At 36.5% G+C, this 10039-nt stretch overlaps 1 protein-coding gene across 1 annotated transcript in view; it reads right to left on the bottom strand.

Annotated features, from left to right (window-relative positions):
• Positions 1-890: 890 nt before the first annotated feature.
• Positions 891-10039, bottom strand: part of LOC111089716 (gamma-aminobutyric acid receptor alpha-like) — a 14716-nt gene continuing 5567 nt past the window's right edge. The window contains exons 4-5 of the mRNA XM_022402692.1: positions 1341-1615; positions 891-1034 (exon numbers count right to left, since the gene is read on the bottom strand). Of these exons, the coding sequence (XP_022258400.1) occupies positions 891-1034; positions 1341-1615 (419 nt within the window). The remainder of the gene's footprint in view (positions 1035-1340; positions 1616-10039) is intronic.

Here is a 10039-nt window from a genome sequence, read left to right as displayed (position 1 = left end):
GTATTTTAATGGATCCAGTAGTGCAGTGTCTGTACCAAATACTCAGTATTTTAACGGGTCCAGTAGTGTAGTGTCTGTACTAGATTCTCAGTATTTTAACGGGGCTAGTTGTGTAGTGTTTGTACCCTGTACCAGACACCAGGTATTTTAACGGGACTAGTAGTGTAGTGTCTGTACCAGACATCCTGTATTTTAACGGGACTAGTAGTGTAGTGTCTTTACCAGACATCCTGTATTTTAACGGGACTAGTAGTGTAGTGTAAAATACCTGGTGTCTGGTACAGCATATATTTTTACCTACCTTTGTTCTCTGTACAGTTAACAAACAGATATTTTACCTACCATTGTTCTCTGTACAGTTAACAAACAGATATTTTTACCTATCGTTGTTCTCTGTACAGTTAACAAACAGATATTTTACCTACCATTGTTCTCTGTACAGTTAACAAACAGATATTTTTACCTATCATTGTTTTCTGTACAGTTAATAAACAGATATTTTACCTACCATTGTTCTCTGTATAGTTAACAAACATATATTTTTACCTATATTTGTTCTCTGTACAGTTAACAGATATTTTTACCTATATTTGTTCTCTGTACAGTTAACAGATATTTTTACCTATCTTTGTTCTCTGTACAGTTAACAGATATTTTTACCTATCTTTGTTCTCTGTACAGTTAACAAACATATATTTTTACCTACTTATTACCTTACATATTACTTCTACGGATTTCATCTGTCATTGTTTAATTTTCTATATTTAAACTGTCATTGTTTGACTTAGCCTGTGATAATATCGGATGAACTGTTCATTTCACAAAGCGATTAAGTAACTAAAGTAAAACAAAAAAATGAAAACTGGTACTTTTTATCGACTGAGTGCTTGTCATTCTTCTCGGTTTATTGCTTTTCCTCGGGACCAGACATAAATACACCAATGAACGTCAAGAACTGAAGCCTGAACAAGCTGTACAATGAGACTGGTCACGATCGAGGCTTCTGTCAACAAGGATTTCTGGTATTCACTGATCTGTTCAAAGGATAAGTTACAGTTTGTCACTAATGTGGTTCCACTTTCTTATCTGGTCTTTTTATTTTGGCTCTACAGTCCAAGGGTTTGTTTGTAGTTAAGCACATAGCTACACAATGGGCAATCTTTGCTCTGCCCACCACGGGTATCGAAACCCGGTTTCTAGCGTTGTAAGTCCGCAGAAATATGATATCACAAATAGTGGTACAAAGTTGCAAGAATAAGAAAACACATGAATCAAAATTAATAAAATTCCAGAGCATTTTGATAAGAGAATATTTAAGTTCTTCAGATGGAACTCGTTACCTTGGTTAACGGTGAGCAACATTCAGTACCCTCGTTTTCATTGAGTTCTTCACCGTCATCTTCGTTACTCTCCAACACCGGATATCTCTGTACGAAACATTCCCCACTTCCAACCTTAGTGTAATAGTGTACAACTGCAAATTCGGCAATCGTTGCAAAAACGAAGAAAAAACAAAGTGCGACATAGTAGTCTAGAGCTGTACAATATGATACCCGAGGTAAATCATTCCTACTCTCGAGTCCTAGGAAAGTCATGGTTAGCACTGTGGTGACACCTGGTGGGAGAAAACATGTGATTACTGCTAATCAGCGAAAAAAGCTAATAGCGATGTAGTAGTCTAGAGCTGTACAATATGATACCCCAGGTAAATCATTCCTGCTCTCGAGTCCCAGGAAAGTCATGGTTAGCACTGTGGTGACACCTGGTGGAAGAAAAAACACGTGATTACTGTTAATCAGCAAAAAAAGCTAAGAGCGATGTAGTAGTCTAGAGCTGTACAATATGATACCCGAGGTAAAGTCATTCCTGCTCTCGAGTCCCAGGAAAGTCATGGTTAGTACTGTGGTGACACCTGGTGGAAGAAAACAAACACGTGATTACTGTTAATCAGCGAAAAAAGCTAATAGCGATGTTGTAGTCTAGAGCTGTACAATATGATACCCGAGGTAAATCATTCCTGCTCTCGAGTCCCAGGAAAGTCATGGTTAGCACTGTGGTGACACCTGGTGGGAGAAAACAAACACGTGATTACTGCTAATCAGCGAAAAAAAAATCTAAAAGAGATGTAGTAGTCTAGAGCTGTACAATATGATATCCGAGGTCAACCATTCCTGCTGTCTAGTCTCAGGAAGGTCATAGTTAGCACTGTGGTGACACCTGGTGGGAGAAAAAACTAGTGATTACTGTTAAAAACAAAAACTAATAGCAGCGTAGCTATCTAGATTTGTACACTGCGATACTGGAAGTAAATCATTCCTGCTCTCTAAACCTAGGAAAGTCATGTTAGCACTGCGGTGACACCTGGTGGAAAAACACACATTGATCAGCATTGAAAAATGAGGAAAAAGCTAAAAGCAACGTAGTAGCCTAGAACTGCTCAAAATTATACCCCAAATAAGTTATTTTTACTCCTTAGACCCAGAAAAGTCGTGCTTGGCATTGTAGTGACACCTGGTGGAAAAAACACGTGTTATTAATGTTTACATAATATTATCACAGTGTCCTCTATTACAGCATAATAATTTGAAAATAGATGTTAATTCCACCAAATTTTTCATAAACTCACAATATGTTTACTTAATTTTTAACAGTACTGGCGTGTTGTAAATAATGTTTCATAACAAAAGATTATTGATAAGTATGAGAAAAATATGCTTTTGGAAATATACATTTGATTTATACAATCAATATATCGTTAAGTTACCTAGTTGCTTTTCCATAGTTGTTGGTTTATATAATCATTTACACAATAAAAATACTATAATTAATTTCATTAATATAAAGAAAATCCAATAATTAACACAAACTAATTCTGAAATAAGAACAACGTAACACATCACCATCTGTCTGTTTAAACTCCAGCTACCAAAGATAATGTGGACACACATACGTAATACAGTAGGGTTAAGATAGTAATAAACTCATTAGCTTTCTTCATGGAAACCGGCCAGAGTAACACGAGATGTAATATGTAGCTGTGATAGCGAAAACACAGAAACAAGCGTTATAATTGGTGGTCAAGCTAGCCAGAATTACACGTGACGTTACTGTGACCCTGGTTTCTGACCAAGCTAGACAGAGTAGCACATGATGTTACTGTGACCCTGGTTTCTGACCAAGTTACCCAGAGTGGCTAGTGACGTTACTGTGACCCTGGTTTCTGACCAAGTTAGCCAGAGTGGCTAGTAACGTTACTGTGACCCTGGTTTCTGACCAAGCTAGACAGAGTAGCACGTGATATTACTGTGACCCTGGTTTCTGACCAAGTTAGCCAGAGTGGCTAGTAACGTTACTGTGACCCTGGTTTCTGACCAAGTTACCCAGAGTGGCTAGTGATGTTACTGTGACCCTGGTTTCTGATCGAGCTAGTCAGGGTACGACATGACATTACTGTGACCTTCGTTCCTGACCAAGCTAGCCGGAGTGACTAGTGGCATACCCTGATTTCTGACCAAGCTAGGCAAAATGGTCTAGATATGGTTTAAGCTGCGAAGGTCAAACAATATTGGAATTGAATCTCAGCCGTTTGGATACGGAAATGTAAAAAACAAAATATGAACCCTTATACTCAGATTGGCCTACTAGTCCCATTAAAATACCTGATGTCTGGTACAGACACTACACTACTAGCCCCGTTAAAATACCTGATGTCTGGTACAGACACTACACTACTAGACCCGTTAAAATACCTGGATGTCTGGTACAGACACTACACTACTAGTCCCGTTCTGTACAGTTAACAAACAGATATGTTTACCTGTCATTGTTCTCTGTACAGTTAACAAACAGATATTTTTACCTATCGTTGTTCTCTGTACAGTTAACAAACAGATATTTTTACCTATCATTGTTCACTGTACAGTTAACAAACATATATTTTTACCTATCGTTGTTCTCTGTACAGTTAACAGATATTTTTACCTATCATTGTTCACTGTACAGTTAACAAACAGATATTTTTACCTATCTTTGTTCTCTATACAGTTAACAAAAATTTTAACTGCTTGTGTGATTTTTCAATTTTTGAACTGATCAAAATTATGGCGTCTCAAATAAAAGGCAAAAAGACAGCTGATAAAAATCTTACATCAAAAACTACATTTTCGGGAACTGGCCCGAAAACTTTTGTCTCTAAGCGCTTATCAAATTTTTTTGTTGTTTTTTATGACCTAGTCAAACTACAGTAGATTATGTCCAATCTCACAGTTTCCTTATTGATCTAACTGTGTTGCATGTCTATAACAAATGTCAACAAAATATATGAAACCCGACAACCCGAACGCTTTCGGAAGATCTGCCTTTGTTCATCAAGGACAAAGAGCACGTAAAGTGAAATAATAAAAAAAAAGGTGACGTCATGGTAGATCACCATAACAACCCGGAAGTATTTTGGGTAACTTTTCAACAGGTTATGAACATTAATGATAAGAATATGTTAAGAGAACTTAGGTTGTCCAGTTTTCAAGCTAGAATTTGACACTAGAAATTAAAATAGAATTACGTGCAGATTTAGAAACAACCAAATATATATAAAACGCCATGTTCTAAATGTCATCAAACCAAATATCTTTACTAGTTACGTTTAAGGAATCCGAGATTGGATACCTTTCTTTTAATGTCGAAACACTTGACGTTCCAACAACTGCAAAAATATCTCACTAAGAATCCGCCTGTAAATAATTGAACCAATATATTAGGTTTATCACCAGAAAAGATACAGGAAACATTGCTCTGGAAACCTTGTCTATCTTACTAACGCTATTTAAATGGAATTCGCAAGTGTCTCTTGTTGAGGAGAAATTAGTTCCTCGCCGGATGGAAAACTTCTTGTGAGGATAACTAGCTCGTGAGAGGACACTTTGAAGTTGCACTAGACGGCCATTCCGAGGTCCAGTTCGGTCAAGTGACCGTTGGGTGGTGTGTTGTATGGAACTGATAGTCGACTGAACAGCTTCTGCCGTCTAATTCAGTAAAATAGAAAACAAAAGATCGTTTGTCAGATACTGGTTAAAAACTTATGAATAATAATAACAGTTTCATTTAAACAATAACGTATGTAAACGTTTTTATATTCTAATAGTTTCAAATAATATATTCATTTTGGAAGTAGCATCAAAATTTTGTGTTATATTTCAAGTCTAGGCCCAGAAGGATTAGAAACTATATCACAAAGCGTACATCTTTCTGGATAAACATATCATTTTCAGCAAGATATTCAAATGATATACAATTTATATCAAGCTTTATATTGTATTTCTGTAAGTTCTTTCCAAATCATATATGAGAACCTATGAAAAGCTTAGGGCAAATTTCACAAATCTTAAAAAGAAATACAGAAGATATAATAACATCAAGCTCCTATTTTACTGTCTGTCTCTCATATTCACTTGTCATTATAAAAAGAGTTCAGTATATTACGTTTTAACGATTTAGGAGACTTACCAAGTCATTGCGGCAATGTCGCCACGTCCGGTTAAACTCTATCTGATGACCGTGCATCTTAAAAATAGCCCTGCAGCGGAGGACCATCACGCCCAAAGCACGCGACTCGTCCCTGCAGGCTTTTAACAACCCATCAGTTGTGCGAAGACTTGTTGGATTTGTTATGAATTTCGCGCAAAGCTACACGAGAGCTATCTGCGCTAGCCGTCCGTAATTTAGCAGTGAAACACTAGAGGAAAGGCAGCTAGTCATCACCACCCACCGCCAACACTTAGGCTACTCTTTTACCAACGAATAGTGGGATTGGGCGCCACATTATAACGCCTCCACAGCTGAAAGGGCGAGCATGTTTGGTGGGATGGGGATTCGAACCTGCGACCCTCAGATTGCGAGACAATCACCCTAACTACCTAACTATGGTAGGCCTGTGCAACGACGAAGGTTTTTCAGTGCCCGTGTCTGCAGTTCAGTTCATACAGAACTCTATCGGTATGATAGATATGACTTCATATGAAATAGAACGAACACTATTTTCCTGCTCCAGCTGCTTTAGATATGCAACAGTTGAACGGGGGTATATAACTGGACGTCTTATCTTTGTGAATCCATACCCTGTTGGCTTCGTTTTCAGACGGAGATTCTTCTCGATAAGGTAGCTGTACTGTTGCCTGGGTTACGTGGACAGCTTTTGTCACCGGCTTGTGTATTCTCACTTGTTACGAAACGCCACATTTGTTTCACCACTGCTAGGGCACGAACTCCTTCAAGGTCTCTTTCGGGATAGTCCTAGGACCCCAAGTTGATCTATATTACTTGGATTTCCAATGCCATTAAATACAAGATAAGTCGCTAATCTGTAAATAACCTTATGACCTAAGTGTATGAATACTCTGATGTAACAAACCATTTCCAAAACTGATCGTACTACCTACGTAACACCAAACAATTCAGTTATTACACATGCTGTTCCAATATGACTTTATATCAGCTGCTGTGGTTGTCACGTGAACTGCTTATTTGCATATTCAAATCATTTTAATATAACTTACTCAACCTTCTAGGTTAGCTGTACGTCATTTATCTTTATCAGCTCCCTCTATACTGTTAAACTCTACGATTTACTTAACACTGTTTTAGTTGTTTCAATATTTTTACAATAATAAGAACATAATTTTAACTGATGATGACAAAACCTTGTCGAAACGTTGTACATTTGCTGTCATGTTAAACTTATATTAAAGTTTTTCTTCATTACCCATTTAAGCCGTCTCCAGCCATTATCCTACAGCCCTTCTTATGTGCAGCAGAGTATCTCCAGCCCTTCTTATGTCCAGCATAATACCTCCAGCCCTTCTTATGTGCAGCAGAGTATCTCCAGTCCTTCTTATGTCCAGCATAGTATCTCCAGTCGCTTTTACGTCCAGCAGAGTACTTCCAGTCCCCCTTATGTCCAGCATAATACCTCCAGTCCTTCTTATGTCTAGCATAGTACCTCCAGTTCCTCTTACGTCCAGCAGTGTACCTCCAGCCCTCGTATGTCCAGCAGAGTTTCTCCAGCCCACTTACGTCCAGCAGAGTACCTCCGTTCCTCTTATGTCCAGCAGAGTTCCTCCAGTCCTCTTATGTCCAGCTTTACCGAGGATCTATCTATATAACACAATAAAATGTTTCCACAGTCCACTTTTTCCTAAGAAAAATTTTTCAGTGCGTAGGGCAAATCTACACCATGGGCTACTTGTGCTGTGTCCGCTGTGGTGATCGAACCTCAAATTCTAGCGTTACAAACCCTCGATCTTACTACTGAGTCACTGGAGTCAATATCATGCCTTTTTGCCTCCTGTTGTACGGTATAGAAGCTGGTGTAAAAAAAAAACCCAGCCGTCTCAGCAGTCAACAATTTGAAATCTTCATACAATAAACTCTGCTGATTACGTAACATTTGATTTCCTCAAAAGGATGACGTCATTTAAAACTAAGAATCTTTAATTCTTTTACGGGTTACAATCTTATTGGATAAGATTTCCTGCCTTACACGCTTTCGACGAGGGTATAGTTTATCTTCTTTTTTTTCTAAATAAATACCACAACGCCTGGTAATTGAATTATTTTCTTTTTTTGCCAAACATTTAAGAAAGCTTAGCGAGTTTTTCAGTTTCCAGATTTTAGGCTCTTAACAAAAAAGGTTTGTAAAGAAAATTAGTTCCTGTTGTCAACTCAGAATGGCGACTCCTGGTTTTTGTGTACGTAATCACTAAAACATTGTTTAATGCCAAGAATAAGTTAGAAGTGAAATAGTTTTGAATATAATAAAGCTGTTATATAAAACTCTAATTACACGACCTATTCTTTATAAGAGTTATTATATTGTTTTCGTGCTACAATATCATAAAAAGGTTTTGTTCCTCCTTTCTATATTCAAAATAAAAAAATATCGGAATTTACCACTACTGCCACTAGAGGGAGTCCATATAGTTATAATAATAAATTTTGTTTCCGACAATTGAACTCAGTAGATTAATCGTGTGACTTCGTTTAAAAGAATATTTATCGAGAACCCCATGCTTCTTCCATTGAAAAATGTCCCTATTTTGAATTTAATTTGTCAGTGTCTAACTTTAGACATTTCTCACATTAAATGAATCATCGCTTTAAGAGCTCGAGCCTCGTCTCTCTTTGTCGTAACAATCAGTTTTTATTCTTACATTAACGGGGACGTATCTGAATGAAAAGATTACACAATAAAACCAGCTGTGAAATACGTCAACGGTCATTAAGCTTCAGTCAAACTCCACCAAAAAAAATTACATTTCTAAAAGAACTTTATTAAAATACTGCAGTTTGAAACCATTTTTTTTAGATTCTTCATTCTAAAAGCAGTAAAAAGACATCTTTAAATAGTCCTGAGTCCTTTTCTTTACAGTAAACAGTCGTCCTCATTAATATAAGGAACAGCCAACTTTGCAGTGATTCCACAGAATGAAAATATTATTGTTAAATATCTAATACAGAAAGAGGCGATAATAATACCAAAAACTGGAGATTTTCACGGTGTAAGGGACAATTTAATTTATTTATATTTAATTTATTTGAGTACAAGAATGGAAAACAAAGAAACCATGGTGACATTGAAACTATTAACTAAATGTAATACATACATCAAACGAAGTTCAAGCAAAAACTAGAATCTGTATTTATTCAACGAAACACTTCTAAATACAAACCAAAACTTTGTTTGAATACCATAACGAACAACGTAATCAAAATATTTATTGATTATCGTGCTAGCTACATCTCTTTTCGAAATAAATATTTCAGATTTAAGACAATTCTCTTCAAGCTGTATGTGATTTTGTTTATTGAATGTAACTTAAAAACTTAACGATTATCATGTTGTGTTAAATGTCGTAGTTAATAAATAGGCTTAACGAGAATCGTGTTGTGTTAAATGTCGAAGTTGATAAATAGGCTTAACAGGAATCATGCTGTGTTAAATGTCGTAGTTGATAAATAGACTTAACGAGAATCATGCTGTGTTAAATGTCGTAGTTGATAAATAGACTTAACGAGAATCATGTGTTAAGTGTCGTAGTTGATAAATAGGCTTAACAAGAATCAGGCTGTGTTAAATGTTGAAGTTGATAAATAGGCTTAACAAGAATCAGGCTGTGTTAAATGTTGAAGTTGATAAATAGGCTTAACAGGAATCATGCAGTGTTAAATGTCGTAGTTGATAAATAGACTTAAAAAGAATCATGTTGTGTTAAAATAGGTTTAACAAGTACTGTTCTTTGTAAATGATTAGGCTTAACAAGTGCTACTTTTTGTATTAAGCAATGATGGAAAAATGGGCTTAACTAGCATTGCCGTGATAAACGAATAATTCTATCGCGTAATATGCTGCGGTAAATAATCAGACTTAAAGTGAATTGTGTAACAGTATATCAATAGGCTTAACGAGAGTTAAATATCTTAAAAACTTAACAAGTATTATTTTACAGAAAAAAAAGAAGACCATTAGGCTTAACGTTTACTCTGTTATGGTGGAGAAATAGCCTTTAGTAATGCTGTAGTGTAGCAAACGACTCTTATTTACTCTGCTGGACATAAGAGGGACTGAAGGTACTCTGCTGGACATAAGAAGGACTGGGGATACTCTGCTGCACATAAGAAGGGCTGGAGATACTCTGCTGCACATAACAGGGGCTGGAGATACTCTGCTGCACATAAGAAGGGCTGGAGATACTCTCCTGCACATAAGAAGGGCTGGAGATACTCTGCTGGACGTGAAATTAAGAAAAACAAAAATCATAGAAAGAGTTTAAAAACTTCTTGTTCCTTGATAACCAGACTGTCTGATATGAATGATTAGTTTACAGAGTTTCCTTGATAACCAGACTGACTGATATGAATGATTAGTTTAAAGAGTTTCCTTGATAACCAGACTGACTGATATGAATGATTAGTTTAAAGAGTTTCCTTGATAACCAGACTGACTGATATTAATGATTAGTTTAAAGAGTTTCCTTGTTAACCAGAC

The sequence above is a fragment of the Limulus polyphemus genome, unplaced genomic scaffold (genome assembly GCF_000517525.1).
Source record: "Limulus polyphemus unplaced genomic scaffold, Limulus_polyphemus-2.1.2 Scaffold7148, whole genome shotgun sequence".
NCBI lineage: Eukaryota > Metazoa > Arthropoda > Merostomata > Xiphosura > Limulidae > Limulus > Limulus polyphemus.
Note: the sequence above shows the minus strand (reverse complement) of the source record. Positions and strands in the feature narration are given on the sequence as shown.